The sequence below is a fragment of the Acanthopagrus latus genome, chromosome 16 (assembly GCF_904848185.1).
Source record: "Acanthopagrus latus isolate v.2019 chromosome 16, fAcaLat1.1, whole genome shotgun sequence".
NCBI classification, from domain to species: domain Eukaryota; kingdom Metazoa; phylum Chordata; class Actinopteri; order Spariformes; family Sparidae; genus Acanthopagrus; species Acanthopagrus latus.
The window spans coordinates 17,619,571-17,637,152 of record NC_051054.1 but is presented as its reverse complement, the minus strand read 5'-3'; the positions used below and the strand labels follow the sequence as shown (position 1 = coordinate 17,637,152).

Genomic DNA, 17,582 nt, shown 5'->3' with positions numbered 1-17,582 from the left:
TACCTCTCATTTTCTTATTCGCACACACTCCTGTCTCTTCTCTTCTCTTGTTTGCGTTAATACATCTGAATGCCTCTCCAGCTCTTCTGCACTGGCCTCGGCGCTCTCTGCAAACCTCAGTGAGCCACAGTGGTGCAGGCTGCCGCCTGGTTTGAACTCAAAAGAAAATAAAATGTTTCCAAAACTTGAGCGACCAATGAAAAGCAAGAGTGGAGACAAGCGAGTCAGAGAATGAGAAGCATGGAAAGTACAAGCCTGAAGCGCAAGAAACCAGAGAAAAAGCAAAGACGATAGCAGGAGAAGGGAGGGAGGGAGGGAGGGGTGGGAGGGAAAGGCCCGGTGACCTCACGTGACATGTGACGTGGGCTCCACCACTCACGGAGAGGAGTGTGTGTGTCTCTCTGTGTGGAGGATGGCGAGGAGGATGCAGATACACTGTGGCTTTTAGCCTGTTAGTAGCACTGACGCTCCAGTCAGGCCACCGCCATCGTGGGAGAGAAAGACAGACCACGCTATCAGACTAGCTGGCTAACCTCAGACCTTTAGGCCCCCCCCCCCCCGGCGTGACAGAGGACCACAAACCCAGCCCTCCTCGCCTGCCTGCTTCCACCACCCAAGGGCCCCCCTCTCATCTCCAGCCCTGGTGAGTCCACTCCACACCTGAAGACACTGCTGCTGCGTAAAACTGCTTTTATCGCTCTCTCTCTCTCTCAACTGCCTTGTCTTTTGCTTTTCTTTCTCCTTCTGACCCTGTTCTCTCTCTCAAACGTCTCCTGGTGCTGCTGCTAACACATGCTGCTGCTCTCTCTGCAGGCTTGTGGCTTGGGATTCCTGCGGTAGTCACAAACCCTAGATTCTTGGTTGCAAATGGGGCTCTGAGCTCCAGGAGTTTCATCCTCGCTCCTCTCTCTTTCTCGCACTTCACTTCAGCGTTGCAAATCTCCCTTTTCTCCCTCCAAAAGGTCGGTGGAGATCGACTGCATCGACGGCTCCACGCTGCTCTGACTTCTCTGACATGGCATCCAACAGCATCTTTGACTCCTTCTCCAACTACAGCAGCAGTCTACTCAGAGGTGAGCGCTGATCCTCCCCTCTGCCCCCCCCTCCCTCCCTCTCCACCCCCCCACCCCCCCCACCTCCATCCATCCCTCTCCCCAGTTATCTTGAATATGCAGCTTCACTACCTGTTTCCTTTTTTTTTTCTTCTTTTTTTAAATGTCTCCTTGTTATGTGTGAATGCATTTATCTCTCTGTCCACACACACTCACAAAGAGCGATCTGATTCGCGCGGTATAGCCCTCATCTAGTTGACTGATATGGCCCTTAAATGCCTTCTCCTCGCCGCTCCTGTGTTTTCTGTAGGCTTGATGGAGTAGGGCCATAATGGGATTCTCACCACAGACATTCATTATCAAGTGAAAGTCGGCGCTCTCACTGCGAGAATACGAGCTCACAGGCTCCATGTGACTGGGCCCTTTACTGGAACGCAGCAATACAAAAGAGAGCAAAGAGAAAAAAAAAAAAAACATATTAGTGTCTCTCACTCTGCTTTACTTCCAGGAGGTACTTTTGGTCTGTGTGGTGAGGTGAGTGCACTATAGTTGGCGACGCTACACAACAGGCTCAAAGGAGAAGCCATTTGTTGGCATGGTGATTCCAATGAGATGGAAGCTTTTACTCAGGAAACAAAAGGAAACTTTTACCTGATTTGAACTGGAATTCTATCAGAGTGTGCTCCTCTGAGTGGCGGTGAACTTCTTGAGACATCAAGCAGACTTAAGTGGGCGGCCAGGGGACTCAGTTGTTCCCACCGTTAGTCACTTAACCACTGAGATGGCCACCGAAAAGGCAGCAGCACAAAACAAAATCTCTGTCCCAATTAAGGCCTCGTTGCCGTGTTAATTAGAGACAGCCAGAGGAGAAGCACTAGCAGCTCCTAATTGTTTGCAGAGTGCATCTTAAAATCTCTGGAGCCTCGCGCACACTCACACAGCGAGACAAGTCAAAAACACACTCGCTACATCTGTGTCTCACATGAGAACAATCCTCTGATATCCTCAGCGGAACCGCAGTGACAGGAGATGATGTTCCAGTGTTCTCACAGCTTCTACAGACACCAAGGCATTTATAGTTTCCTCCTGACAAGACTCACCCCCACCCCCCAATCCTTCTACTCTCTATAACCGCTGGATCTGAATGCCTTTATCTCCTCGCCGTTTACAGAGCAGAGCGTCGCCAACTTCAAGTTCACGCTTGCCATTCATCAGGCTTTTGAGTCTGTTTAGCCTCTAACGTAACGTGGGTTCCGGTGTCCCGTTTGGATTCTGAACTCTACCAAAGCGGGGATGTGAGACAGTAGGTCAAAAGGGGGAAAGAGAGACAAGCGATTAAAGCTGCAATCATCCATTGGAAATCATTACTGAACATGCAATATCCTTTTACAATTCGCTCTGTCAGGAGGCTGAAACCGAACTGCGAGAGAACAAAGGCCAAGAGTCATTAAATCCTCCGGTTCAATCTGAAAGCATTTCAAATTGGGACTACCTCATGTAAGCAAAATACCCCAGCGGTTAGTTTAACAACTTGCATTACACAGGCAAAGCAATTTGGCAAGTTCTCTTTTTTAGACTCAAATCAAACTGAAATTAAGAGGAACGGTTACAGAGAATCACGGAGACTGTTAAATGTCTGGCTCCCAGAGCTCTGAATTTAATACGGTGCGACATGAAGCTCATGGAAATAGTGGATCCATCCACCCACAGGGCAGGAGACACTAATTCATTTGTAAAAATTACGCAAGTTGAAAACACACTTGTGAAAGTTCCTGAAATTCTAAAACCGATTTTTAAATTCCTCATTAAAATCAAGTGATTTGGGCCTTTGATAAAGCTGCACAATATGGTAAAAATCCCATTACAATTATTTTGCCTGATATTACAACTGCTATATGATAATTTCAGTGTCATAATTTTCATTGCCATTGAAAAAAAACATGATTTGATGGGTCTGCACTTTTATTGTATCTAGGGAGCAAGATTTATTGGTCAAGGCATCTGTAGCATCATTATAATGCTGTTTTGTCAAGAAACTGCAATGTGATCTTAGTGTTAAGTTATGTTATGTGATATTTCTATTAACTGTAGAGTCCTTACCTCTAAGTCGTGTTAAAAATGTGATTGGAAAGAAACGGGGGCACACATATCACAAATATGAGCACAACACAAACACTAACAGCCTGTGCTGTAGGTGTTAAATCGGTAACATTTGAGCATATCTCTCACTGCAGACAGAGAATACATGTAAGCATGTGATGTGCAACATCAGATGCACATCGCGTGAGAAGCGAGAGGATGCCTCACCTCAGAAACCTCAGTCCTCTGCTGAAGCTCACACACACACACACACACACACGTAAAACATATGACACACGCACACCGAGTCACAAAGAGAGCAAACAGACAGGACAGCTGTCGTTCTCATGGTGTCCGACTCTGCATCAAGCACACGGAAAAGCTTCTAATCTGACAGTTAGTGTGCTCAGAGAGAGAGAGAAAGAAAAAGAGATGGAGAGCTTTGCGTCAGCAGGGTGTTAATCTGATGCAGACTCACAGGGCTGCTGCAGTTCACTGATAATAACCACAATGAGGCTACACCTGCTAACCCTCACACAGCAGCAACACTATTCAATCAGAGAGCTGCATTTCTAAAACACTTTTGCCCTTTTTTTGCTTTTTTTTTCAAAGCAGTAAGCTCTGAAAAAAGCACCGGACTTTCCCCCCGTGAAGCAGAGTTGTATAAACTTTACAGAGTTTTCCGAGCCGGACACATTGGCAGCGTATGCATCAGGTGGGGTACCTGGTTTATAGCAGCTGTGATTGGGCCTGTGTGGTGGCTCATATCCTTGGCTCACTTTCTGTCACCGCATTTTCCTCCACTTCGCAGGGCCACTGTGTTCCCGGCTGGCTGTTTTATACAGGGGTCCGTTTTTTTTAGAGTGTTACGCTCTTGGGAGCCAGCTCCCTTTGTGGCAGAGAAAAAGGCCCCGGTTTATTAGGGTGGGAATGGTTTTATATGTTTGGCTTATTGCGCTGCATGAATGGAAGTGCGGGCTTGTGTGTGAGAAACGCGCCATGCCTCACCACACTTGTAGCAAGGTTATTTTGGAGGATTCTGGGAGGTGGTCTGGTTTGTTCTACAAGTTTCGAGGAGTGAGAAGCCTGAGAGACTCAGCGTGACACAGAAAGCATCAAAAGGAGCCATTCACACGAGATAAAATTCTAATTCTCAAGCTAAGAACCGCTGACAAATTAAAAAAAAAAAAAAAAAAAAAAGGCGCAGGACGGTAGCTCAGAAAAGCAAAAGGCCATAAATTTGATGGAACACATGGCCGGCCTCTGGTGGATTTATTAATAACAAAGTCGTATGGTGAAGATTTTTTTTCTCCTCTCTTAAATTAACATGCTTGATTGGAGCCCCTTCAAAATCCTGCTGAGCGTGAGGCCCCTGAGTGACGCCAAAACATGAGGACTGGGCTGAAATCTGTAACCAGATATTAAGAGTTTCAATCTTCTAAAGTGAAAGCAAATAATAGAAAACTCATGACAGCCACAGAGCGGTGAAATCCTGTCTCCAATTTAGCATAGTATAATATCTATTTATAAAACTCTGAAGGCATATTGGATAGAGGGAACGCTCTGGACTTGATTAGGGCTGTAAACGTTTTTGGAGGTACTTATTTACTTTTTGGTCCGTCTCGCCGTTTTCACCGTCTGTCAACACGGCTTTATGGGGAACACTTTCAGGGGTTGCCAGTAAGATGGCTTCCAGGTAGGGTACGCAGAGGGCTGTGCTGATTATGTGGTCGACTAATCCCAAACCTGCCTCCGCCCCTGTACGTACGTTCCTGGCTCAAAACCCCCGAGCTTGGGCGTCGCGTTGGTCAAGGTTAAAGTCGTGCTAAGTGTAGTAGTAAATACAATTTTCTGGTGGTCGGCGAGCAACCACAGGGGCCAGATTCTTTTCAGCCGATCTGATAATATGGATTTAAGCTGTAAAGGTTTCTCTGATGGGGGGGTGGGGGGGGGGGGTTCTGAAAAGGTTGAGCAGCTTTTTTCAACAAACAGTCCTGCAGCTCTGAACCGTAGGTGCATCGACTGAGAGAGGGGCGAATGAGATCTGGCAGACAAACAACACTCAGCCTGGTGTCCTTTAAACTCAGCTCACCCAGAACTCAGTCCGCATGTAAAACTCTGCGATGTGATTGCGCATGGCAGCTATGAGAGCGGCGGCCTCAGAGAGATGAATGCAGACCACACTGGCTGAGGTCAGAGACGGAACAGAAAAAAAAAAAAAAGGAGCGAACGTGTGCCACAGTCTTTCAGAATAATTAAAGAGCTGCAGTAGAAAATAATTAAATCGGAGGCCACAAATGTCCAGATACGATGTGAGTGATGGAAGAGGAATTCATAATGTCTAGACCAGCTCCTTTAAAAAAAGAAATCGAAACAGGAACAAACGACATGCCGGCAGGAAAATATGCAGACTTTTGAAACACGCTTGCGTAATTGGATAACGAGGTGGAAATGATCACAACATAAAATTCTTTAGCTTGATTTTTTTTTAAGAAGTAATGCCCATACCGGATGAGGCTCCTCAGTTCCTATGACTCACTTCTTTATGGTTAATTTGCTCCTCTTACGAGCTGATAATATTTCATATAAACCCTTAAGTTAAAATGATTATGTCCACATCACTGTTATTAGGCTCTTTGTGATCTCATTCATCCTGCATTGGCGCACGACTAAATTAAGGAAAAGCCTTTCTCGCAATTTTCTGTTTCTTAATTTTGTTTTAAACCTACGCCCTAAACCACAGCTTATTACATGGTAGGGCTGGGACGGCAGAAGAAAAAAAAAAACACCAGTATTATTGTAAGCTAATTTATGTATTATTAACCTAAATTTATGCAGCAATTACGTCGGCGTATGGAATTTGCTTGCAATTTTCAGTCAAGCTGGAAATAGGATAAACAATTTAAAAGTAAAACCTGAAATAAGACGCTGCAGGTTCAGTTTGTTTTCAGCGACTGGCTACAATTAGAGAGCTGTGACCTGAGCTTGACTCAGATGAAGAAGACTTATTGTTTAGACCCCTCCCTGTATCGTTTAACAGATGCTGTCAACAACATCCTTTCTGCTGCACCGAGAAGCAGGAAAAGCCAAAAAAAAAACAAAAAAAAACCTGTCTCTGACTAAGCACAACGTCGATTGCTGTGCACTTTTGTTTTTAACATTACAGTTGCATTCTAACCCACAAATTACTTTAATGGGCAGGCATGGGTCTGGTCGGCAGCACATAAAATGACTCAAACTTATGGAGATCCCACATGTTCAGAAACATATCAGCAGAGATCAACTTTTTTTTTTTTTTTTTACATTAGATGGAACACAGGAGGAGTGGAGGCTTTTATTTTATCATGTGTGAAAGTTTAGCGAAGATCTGAGGCGCAGAGGAACTCATTCTGTCACCATCAAAGGATTTTAAAGGAATGTTTTTCACAGACTAAAAGAAAAAAATCCATCCTCCAGACTGAATCTTCACGTCATTATGTGCAACTTTAATCATGCTCAAAACATCCTTATAGCCGATCCCTCTTCCCATAAGCAATAAAGAAAAAACTTAATTACGGTGGAGGAAAAATGCAGATAATGATAGGATGTGAGAGGCTGCAGGCAATGAAATGTTTTCAGATTCTCCATTTTCCCAGATATTTTTTTTTTTTCCCTCTCAACTTGTTTACATACAGTTAATTGTCGTTGCTGCAATAAAACATGTTTTTGGGCTGCTTCTTCCCTCCCCTCAAACATAACTTCAACCGCAGGGAATTGATTTTTGCGGAGACAGCCTTTCAAAAAATGGGATTTCAGTTCTCTCTTCGCCTGTTCATTGGGGAGTACAAATAACTGGCTGTGCTCGCTGCATCAGTAATGGGTCACCTAATTGTGCTGCTCAATTTAGAACTGCACAGGGAGGATGTAAATTTCAGCATTTAGTCTCGTCATTTGTATTTCTACTATAAGATGAGTGAAGGAAGAGTTTGACATTGTGTGAAATACTTGCTTTCTTGTTGGAATTTAGATGAAGGGACTGATACAACTCTCGTGTCAGTTCGATATGAAGCAGCAGCCAGTTAGCTTAGCTTTGCATAAAGACTGGAAGACAGTTGGCTCTGTCCAGTGGTAACAAATCTGCCTACCCGCTCCACTAAAACTCACTAATTAACACATTCTGTTTGTTTAGTTACTGAAGTGTAAAAATGTCTGGTAGCCTGATGACCACACAATGACAACTAGACTATAAGAAGTCACTGTGCCTGAAAAATCTGACATGTAACTCCCCCCTAATAAAAACAAATATTTGCTTAAATTCTGAATGTTGTACCAAGCGCTTTGAGTCTTCCTTCTCTTCAATATAACGGAACTAGATGGCAGTTGACTTGTTGTGGTCTATGTGCCAAAAAACTATATTTGAAAAGCTCAACAGCAATGACTCTTTTCAAAACAAAATCATGACCGGGCTACTCAAGATAATCCGCAGCTCTCGTTCGGCTGAGCTGCAACATTAGCCAGCTTGGTTAGCTAGCCTCTCGTCCATGAGTCGACCCATGCTTCTTTCTGCACAGTGTAGTTCGCTAGGAAGGAAATAGTTCCAACATGAAACTGCTCACATCAAGGTCTGTGGATTATCTTGTGCAACTGGGTCCCAATATCTAGAGAGTGATCTAGAGACACTGCTGTCAATTTTTTCAAATCTATTTTTTTAGTGCTTTGACAGCCACAAGCAGAGTGCCATGTGGCTCTAACATATTCAAGAAAAGGCAGACATCCCTGTGGCCCATATCTCCAAAAACCCAGCGGCTCACATCAAAACAGTCTTGATGGATGAATAACATGACAAGTCGGAGGAAAAATATGTCTTTTTGATTTTGGGGTGAACTGTCCCTTTAAGTCAATTTATTTTATCATTTAAACATTCATTACGTGTGTTTGTTTACATTTACATTTATTTACATTTACAGAGTGGTCTGTTATCCATGCATCCAGGTTTTGCCCTGAAGTAAACTTCAGCGAGCGTGTACTTTCTCTACAGCTGCTCACTTCTGTATTGGCTCAGTAGGAAACACCATGCCTGGGATTCCCCCTCAGCTGTGCAGCAGAAGTGGCCCCTCCATCTCTTCTCCATAGTCTGTCTGCTGTGAGGTCCCTCCGTCTGCTACACATGATCTTCTCACGGTCGCAGACACCACCGTCACGAGCGCAAACAAACAGGGAACTTTATGGTGTGAACACATAAACCGAAACATATAGGCCACATGCGCACACACACACACACACACACACACACACACACACACACACACACACAGTCCACCACCAGTTTTTGTTACCCCGTGCTGAGTCAGAGAGGAGCAGTGCATGTCAGCATGATGTCCGTGACGTTTCTCCCCACTCTAAATGCTGTCTGACCTCACCGTAATAGCTGGTCAGGACTAACATATGGTCTCCTGATGCCTTAGTCCAGCAGAATTACCCACACGGTGACTAAACAGCAGAGGACTTAACTGAAAAACATCAGTGATGGCTTTCTTGATTTTATAAAGTGCCAATTTGTGTGTCGTGCCTTAAAAAAATATTTAACCGACTACTGTGTACTGTGGTTACTCAGAGTACCTATCCAGCGAGCTTTCCCTGTGAGATACAATCTTGTTGAGTTCACAGTCCACATAATCTAGAAAATCTTTAACCATTTCATGTTACATCAAAGAAGAATCATTTCTGCTATTGGGAGTGACATGTTACAGAATAATATAATTGTTTGTACTTTTATCAAAATAGCAACAAAATGACCAACATCAAGTTCAACTCCATCTCATTTTTCTGTTTTAGCATGACAGCTAGCTGTGCTGTCACTGCCAACCTGGCAGAAAGACGTTTGTGTTAGCAGGGCCTGACGGACTCGAACACAACTTTCCCCCTTTAATCAGTGTGATGACATAAGAGGCAGACAGCGAGCCAGTCATTCAGTCAGTATAGAGTTTGATTAACCTAATCACCAGGCTCCAGGCTACTGATTGGGTTTACAAACGCTCCTTGTCATCGTTGTGTCATTAGCTCGTCGCGGCCGCCTTGACGTGGAGCAGCGACGTGCCGCGCCTAAACACAGCAATCAGGGGATTAGTGTGCAGTTACAGCAAAGCCTCAGTGGACGCCTGAGGCTCTGAGTCAAAGAGGGGAAAGTCCTGCCTTACTATGCTAGCTCCACGTGGCCATGGTGCTAACTGTACATGGGCAACGCCACAACTGATTAGCAGTGGGGATGATGAGAGGAAACATTCAGTCACTTCGGACACACGGGTTTCCCCAGTGGTTGGTTTCCCGGACTCCAATTAAGCAAAGTGTTTGACTAAAGCAATGATTTGAATGGAGGGATTCCATTGAAAATACATTTTAGCCTCCAATTAGGTTTGCTTAATCTAGAACTGGGAATGCAGCCCAAGGACATCACAGACACAGAGTTGCACGCAACACAGGGACTCTGTGAAGTGGCTGTAGAAGGACTGGTGACATCTGCAGATTATTCTCTTCTGACATTATTTTGAAATCAATTAGAATGATTGACAATAATCACTTACTGTGCAAAAGATTGGATTTATGAAGATTGACAATATTATGTGTCTGAGTGCTCTCCTGAGCTCCTTGGCTTGCAGGCTGAGAGTCACCACACCCTTGTTTCCTTATGATGAAAAGCACTAAGGGCCAGCCGAGTACTTTCCAAGAGTTGTCTCACGTCTGCAGAGGAAAGTGGCACGGACACTTGTCAGGAAACCAGCGCCGGGTTCCTGCTCGAATCTGGTTGGATTCTGCGGTGAGTCAAATGGTGCTTGGGAGGCTGAACCCCTCTGAAGAGGGAAATAAATGTAAATTCAATTTTTGGGGGCTCTTTGAAGTCCATTTGCACTTGAATGAGTGTGACAGAACCTGGAATGACCCCTTTTGAAAGAGTCCCTTAACAGCGATGAAAGGAGTTGAAAGGGACAAACACTGATGACAATGGTTGAAAAGTTGGAGACTTGTACATGGTGTGTGTTTCTGAGTGTTCACAAGAGGCTGGGCTTGAATGTGTGCGAGTTGTGTTAGACATGCACAGACAGCACGGATTATTGAGTTTGTCTTCTTAAAACCATTTGAATGTGAATACACAATGGAAAACAATCTGTCTGGCCCCGTGCCTGGTTGGCAGGGTCCTGTCTGACTTGTGTTTTGCTGGTTGGCATTCATGCCATTCATTTCATACACTACATACTTCACCGTGCTCCTTCACAGCTCCAAGTACCAGGGACCTAGTCTCAAAAATAAAAACATGTGGCTTTTGTTGCAGAGAGGAATGAACAACAGCATTCCATGTGCAACCACATCAAAGGTCCCCCGCGCCAAGGGGCTAAATGAGGGCAGACCGTCCTGCTCGCCCATCCTGACATGACTGCCACTAATTAACCCGAGATCCAGAACTGACACTTAATCTTCATCGCTTTTCTTCACGTCTTCACTCTAATCTCCACAGTTTTTTAAATGTGCACGGCTCCTCTTTCGAGAAGGGACAGCCACACAACAAGCACAAAGGGGCATTGTCTGCTGGTGAAAATGTGGTTTACAGGCTCTGTTATAATGGCTTGGTGGTTGCTGGAAGCCATGCGCACTTCCTAATATTTGACTCACATGCGATTTCATTTTGAGAAAAGACTGAGCTATGGAGCTTTGCCTTTGTGCAAGGGGGACGCCTCACAACTTATTTTCTGAGCCGACAGGCCCCCTCCCCGCTCCTCACCCACTCTTCCCCTCTCTGGTGGCGCTACTATATTTGTGTGGGATCTCTAGCGATGGAAGGGTAGACGCAGGCTGCGTTGCCAGTCAAACGTGTTCGGGCTGTCAGACTGAACGGCTTCCAGCGCTGCGATCTGGCTCCTCTCCTCGTCAGTAGGAGCTGTTTGATCTGACAGAGAGACTCCATTAGAGACACAGGGAAGTTCAACTGCTGGGAGGTTGGATGGCTTCAGCAGTCAGAGTAGCAGCCCAGAGAGGAAAAGGTTTGCACACACAGTCTGGTTGCAATCTTGGTGTCTGCGCTGTGTATCTATAAATGTCTCTGAGTATTACTTGTCCTTATACTACAGTAGGTGTGTGTGGTTACACTTTGACGTGCAGCGTAAGAAAGCCGACTGGGTTGACATATTTTGGGGCTCTGTCGGGCAAAGGGGTGATGACGCAGTGGATAATTATATCATAAATGTGCGGCGCTGCTGAGCTGCAATGAGGGGGGAGAGGGGGAGGGGGGAGAGGGGGAGGGGGGGTGGTTCAGGCTGAGGTGGTGAGAAGAGCAAGTAAAACGTGATATCCTCTTCAACACACGCCGTATCTAACCCTCAGTCTCACGGTGGTGATGACCTCATAAACTCGCGCCGCAGTCGAACAGGTTAGGGTAGACGCTTGTGTCAGCGGTAGACAATGGTTTGATAAATATGCATCAATGGTTCAGCCACAGACCGTCGCTGCACTCCCTACATTTAATGTGGCTTCAACTTCCACTAATCAGGAGGAACTCTGACGAATGACTCAATTCGGGAAGACATAGTAATAGACAAAGTAATAACTGGCGAATTAGCACTGTAGTAAACCTGGGGGAGGATTTCATCAGCAGTTTGCACGGTGTGATAGCTGTTAAAAAAGGAGCAGGGAGAGTGATTTGATGTGGCTCCTGTGAAAGTTTTTGTCTCCTCATCTGTGTGTGGCAGCTGGGCTCTGGCAGGGCTCTGGCACCGGGGCTGCATGGCAGTTAAACCGTCACTGGCAGGAACTGTAAATCTTTTGCAGAAGGTGAATGCAGCATGACAGCAGCACAGGTGTACGTGCGAGTGTGTCACAGGACAGGAGTCGCTCGCCTGTGTGTCTTTGTTTCTCAGCCACGCTGGGAAGCAACCTCCAAAAGTTTAGCTAGACACATTTGGCAAAGTCAGAGTGAGTCAGGATACTTGTGCGTGTCTGCGTGCGGGTGCATGTGTGTCTGTGTGTGTGTGTGTGTGTGTGTGTGTGTGTCTGTTGGGGGTGGGGGTGCTGTCACTTTGGCAACGCAACTGCACATATTGCAGCGATTACCACAGCGGAAAAATGTTTTTCTGCAACATGCAATTACTACAGATTACAGATTGCCGTCCTTGCATCAGAAGCTCTCGCTAGAAAAGGAGAAACACAGTCCGACTGAGTGTGTATGTGGATTTGTGTGTGTGTGTGTGTGTGTGTGTGTGTGTGTGTGTGTGTGTGTGTGTGTGTGTGTGTGTGTGTCGTTACACACAAATAGACAGACAGACACGGAGACAAAGAAAGATGAGAAATGATTATAGCTCACACTAAAAACCACAACTGAAAAAAAATGGGGGAGTTGACGTATTTATGGGACTCATTTAGATTTTAAAAGTTATACTGACTTCCAGGGGTAAATAAAGACCCTGGAAAAAACACAATCTGTCCTTCAGTGAAATGACGAAAAGTCGAGCCGGGTACTTTTCTCGGGCCTCTGTCTGTCATCATCGATATTATGAAAAACAGGCACTGACGTCCTCGTGAAGTACACAAACCTAAATTCCACCAGTCATATCAATTTTTGGACTTTACATTTTGTTCCAGGTTACAAATCACCATGAATATCAAAAAGCTTACTTCAGGTCACACTAAACAATATAGCCCAAAAGTGGTGCCCCGCAGCAAGGCAGGGCCCTATTTACAAACCCACCAGATCAAAACTCAACCCAAACTGCTCCTATAATAGCACTGGGGCCTTCTGGTGAGCTTACCATCCAATGCTACTTTTAGTGGGTTTCCAAAGAATAAACAGGCCCAGGAACCACATCACAGGCTGCTGACTGTCATCGTTGGGTGAGTGTACCCGACAGATGATGTGAGGGCGGAGCGACCGTGACACCGGGGTTTACGGCGAGTTCCCCCCTGCCTGACTCGGGTGTGGTGTGTGCCATTGAACTGCCACTGAGAGGACAGGAAGGGGGCCTGACCACGTTTAACCCCGAACTCCGATCACAGTGAACTCATCTGGGCCTTTTGTGATTTTTTTTTTTTTTTTAGTTACAGTGAATGGAGGAGTAGTTCTAATATAGTCCTGTTTCCTTTGTATTAAAAGAAGGATGACGTACAATCAGTTATGTACACGCAAACTAAGCCCCCTCTAGAACAATGGTGGAAGAAGTAGTTTATCTTTATCCTAAGTAAAAGTAACAATACTCCATTACAAGGAAAACTCCAAAATGTTAAAGATATGACAGTTCTGCATCAAAATGTCTAAAAATGACTGGACCTTTGTTATACATTTTGTTACATAAATTATCCCTTATACTTTCAACAGTGTTCAAACCCACAGAAATCTGTGAGTTTACTCTAGATACTGGCGTGTTTCATTCGGTCTCCTGCCACTTTTGATTTCCGGGACAGAGTCAGAGAGTGCGGAAGGAAGTTGGCAAACAGGAATTAGCGTGTTAGCATGAATAAGACTAAAACATTACCTCGGCCATGAACATTTCTGTCTGAGTAACATAGATAGAGTTTTACCATCGCTAGTGGTTGCTTAAAAATAAAAACAATTCTCACACACGCTACTTATGACTTTTTTTTTTATTGAGAGACCTCTAGTGGCAGAAATGGCATACAGTTCATTTAAGATCCCACCAGTAAAAGTGTAAAAGTATAAGTCTCAATCGTCAAAGAATAATAGTGGAGGGTAAAATGTGGTGTTACAATAGCACAAATAGAAGAAAGTCATAAAGTCAGCAAATGAATTTCAGCTACAAAGCAATCTCTGTCTAGAGTTAGCCAACATTAGCTCACAGTAACCACCAAAGGCTACTGGTCATACCAGACCAAGTATAGTATAGTATAGTAGTTAAACTGAGTGTGATATACTGAAAAAAGGTGCAATTGATTTGCGGTGAGATCAACTTTTCATTAGTAAGGCAAAGACTGTGTTTTATTCTTTCAAAAATCTCACGTCGCTTTAATGTACCATAAGGACTCATACTGCAAAAAGAAAAATGGTCCCTGTGCAGAAAGGCTCAATATTAGATTGTTAGGAGTGACACATTAGTGTGGAAGTAGCATTTTGCTGCTGACTGTCAGGTGGGGCTGGTCTAGACAACTTCATATACACATATTTCAGTCACGTGGTTCCCGACCTGATGTTGGTTTCCCCCTCCTCCCCTCCCAGGGTCACAAGATAAATCTGAAGAAAAATGAATCCCGCTACACACATTTGTGTACGTTATCAAACAGTTATTTAAACTGAACTATCTGCAAAGTTCACAGGGAAATGTGCCTTTAGTAGGACAAGTCATTAGTATCTGAGGTCATACATGATCATAAACCAAAATGTTTGGACACCACTGGTTTTCCCTTTAGCACAATGTTATACTTTATAAACTTACATTATATTTTTTGTTTTAATCGGAAAGCTTAAACTGAAAAGCGACAGGTAACTTAAGCAGTTAAATAAATGTAGTTGAGTAAAAAGTGCAATGTTTCCTTGTGAAATGAACTGTATAAAAAAATATAAAATGAAAAATGAAAAAACTCAAGCAAAGTTAAAGAACTTCAAAATTGTCCTGTGTGTGTAAATGTACTTCATTACTTTCTGCCACCGCTCTAGAGAATTGTGGAACATCAAAGTGGCACCACTACCAAACTCATCCCATCATTTATTCAATATGAAATGAAGTGTCGGACACAAATACATGCCTGGTATGTTTGAAAATGAACGTAGTCTTTAAGAAGTCCATTTACATTTAGCAGACAGAAATAAAAACATAGTTGGAGTCGTCCCCCAACAGCCATTATGCTGCTCAATTGATTCCTCAGGCTTTTATAAGCCCTTGGCTCCGCTCTGCACCTTTTATATAATGTAAGAATATTAAAGATGCATGAGATGAATGTGCTCATTGTCTCCTCTGGTGACTGCCGCGTCTCAACTCATCACGCTTACATAGTAATTAGCAGCTCGGTTTGGAGATGTCACCATCCTCTTCATCATTTTTAAGATAATATATACTCTAAACGCCTTCAAGGATCTGGAATTAAGGGCTGACACTCTTATGAGTTACTGGATGTATAAAGTGCTACGAGGGGGGAAAATTATAGAAGAAAACTATAGAAGTTAAAGTAAAAATAAAGTTGTTTTTTTTCTTTAGCTAAAACAAAGTCTGAATACACAAGCACATTCCAGTGATCATTAAAACTAACACAGACAGCCCTGGTGGGGAAAAAACAACATACAAATTTATATGATCAAAATTGTTCAATGTGTTTCCTATTTTCTTGTCTGAACATCAAACTGGACAAAAATGACCACCAATTGTGATGTGCTGACATATTATGTAATCAAAATTTGAAGAGAGAATCAGCCATCAGAGAAGTGCGAGCCCAAAACCCAAACAGTCTGTACCCACTCACTGTTGTTTAAAAGTTTCTCCATATACTTGTGTATATAAACACTCCAACGCTAGAATATGATTTGGCTTTGAGGGGCCTGGCACAAATGGCTTTGGTGACTTACATCATGCTTGGAAGTCTAATCACAGACACTCTTGTCATATCAAGCAGAAAAAGTCCATTTCATAGCGAGCTAAAAAAGAGGGAAAAAAGAAGGGAAGGGTAAACAAGCTTGGCGTTCCACAGCCACCGCAGAATTCATCATTCATACAAAAAAATACCCTGAGCCCCAAAGTAGAGCTAATTTAATCCGAGAGGAATAAAACTCCATTTCATAGAAGTCGTCCATTCAGAACACTCATATTTCCACTGAGCAGAAACCCCCGGCTGAAATTCGAGCAGACACTTTTCGGAAGGAATGCATTCGGTGGGTTGAGGGCCAGAGCTCGCCCTGTAATTTGTGAATGTACAGAAATGTGTGACCGCCACGGCTCCTCTAAAGATAGAAATCTTTGTCTTATGTCATCGCTGAACCTCAAACTATTTCTAATTGCCCCCATAGCCCCCTTTTCCAAATGAATAGCTACCCATCCAGAGGCTTATGTGTGCATGTCTGAAAATAGCCCGGGAGTTTACACAGGCTAATAGATCATATTCAGGACAAAACAATGAAAAACTTTAAAGGGATCTTCACGTATCTGTGAGTCAAAGTGACTTTAAAGTGGCACTGAAAGCCGTGTGGGTGGCATTTAGAGTCAGATATAAGTTTACAGACCCCAAAGGCTTCCCTGGTTTCCTCTGCTAATGGGAATCATACTCATATTAGTCTTTACAATCTGACTCATCACACATAAAAACTGAAGTAATTGTTGGTTGAGGAAGACGCAAGACTGTAGGGACTCCAAGGAACTTAAAACTTAAGGTCTCATTTAGCACTATTTGACTGTTCTTCGATGCCAACAAACCATAAATTCTGATACCACAGGAAACCAATTTCTTTGCTGTTGAGCGTGAATTGTGACACAGTGATGAAGGCAGCCTCCCTCAGAGCAGCCATCAGTAAACAATGATGTGATTTCTTAGGATCTATTTGCTTTTAATCCTCCAATGGTAAGAATCATATATTCTGAGGCCTATTTGAGGTGGGTGCAGGGGTTTCACATGTCCTCCACGACTTGTGTCTTGATTTCAGGCTCAACCCACCCGGATCATTAAAAATCGTTCAGGGGCACGGCGGGCTCTGTCCTTGATGCCTGTTGCGGCTGAAACTGTAGAAACTGCATGTTGAAACGCAGAGGTCTAAATGTGACAGGCGCCCGGAGCGCACATTACTTCTGAGCAGGGTATAGCCGGGGTGTGTGGTCACGTATTAATAATGAACTGGGGCAGGAGGATGACTAAAATATCACCGGCATTGTCATTGTCCCAGTCGGGCCGGGCTCAAAAATAGAGGCTGCACGATAGGCGATCTGATTGGAGGTGATTTTGTTGCAGTAACAAAAGAGTCTTTAATATGGGGTTCCCAGGCATTTTGAAGTAGAAGAAAAACACCTAAAATGAAACACATTAAGCGACGGATATTAAGGTGTTTCCCCAGGACTCTTGTGAGGGAAGGCTTCAGAGGATGCTGGTAATGAAAACGGCCTTGTTCTCAAAATTAAATATTCTTGTTTTCTCTAACTGGCGTTGTTTTTAAAGTAAAAGGGTGTGACGTTTTTTTTAATCTGTTGGTAAACCTCTTGACTCACCGCACCCTGTTGAACTACTGCCCTAGATCACCGATTTGCGGAGCAACCACAAACAAGGAGTGTCGGAGTGTTACACAAGCTGATAGGTGAATACCTCTGTGACCTGAAAAACAGGAGCTCAAACAAACATTTTATTTATTTATTTATTTTAAAGAAGAAGAAGAAGAAGAAGAACACAGACATGGAAAATGTTTCATGCTGATTTGATGTATACAGATAATATTATGCAGCACCTTCTTGCAACAGATCCCTCAGATACAGGTGTGTGCTATAGATAAAGGATAGTGTGTATGCA

The 17,582-nt window shown here is 43.9% G+C and overlaps 1 protein-coding gene across 3 annotated transcripts in view; it reads left to right on the top strand.

Moving 5' to 3' along the window:
• The first annotated feature begins 521 nt into the window (after positions 1-521).
• runx3 (RUNX family transcription factor 3) overlaps positions 522-17,582 on the top strand; it is a 49,319-nt gene continuing 32,258 nt past the window's right edge. The window contains exons 1-2 of one of the 3 annotated variants that reach the window (XM_037071239.1): positions 522-643; positions 963-1,073. In XM_037071239.1, coding sequence (XP_036927134.1) covers positions 1,016-1,073 — 58 coding nt within the window. In that variant the 5' untranslated portion in view covers positions 522-643; positions 963-1,015. Of the gene's footprint in view, positions 644-751; positions 1,074-11,088; positions 11,144-17,582 lie in introns of those variants that run through there. The other 2 variants (XM_037071240.1, XM_037071241.1) reach the window with 2 other exon arrangements.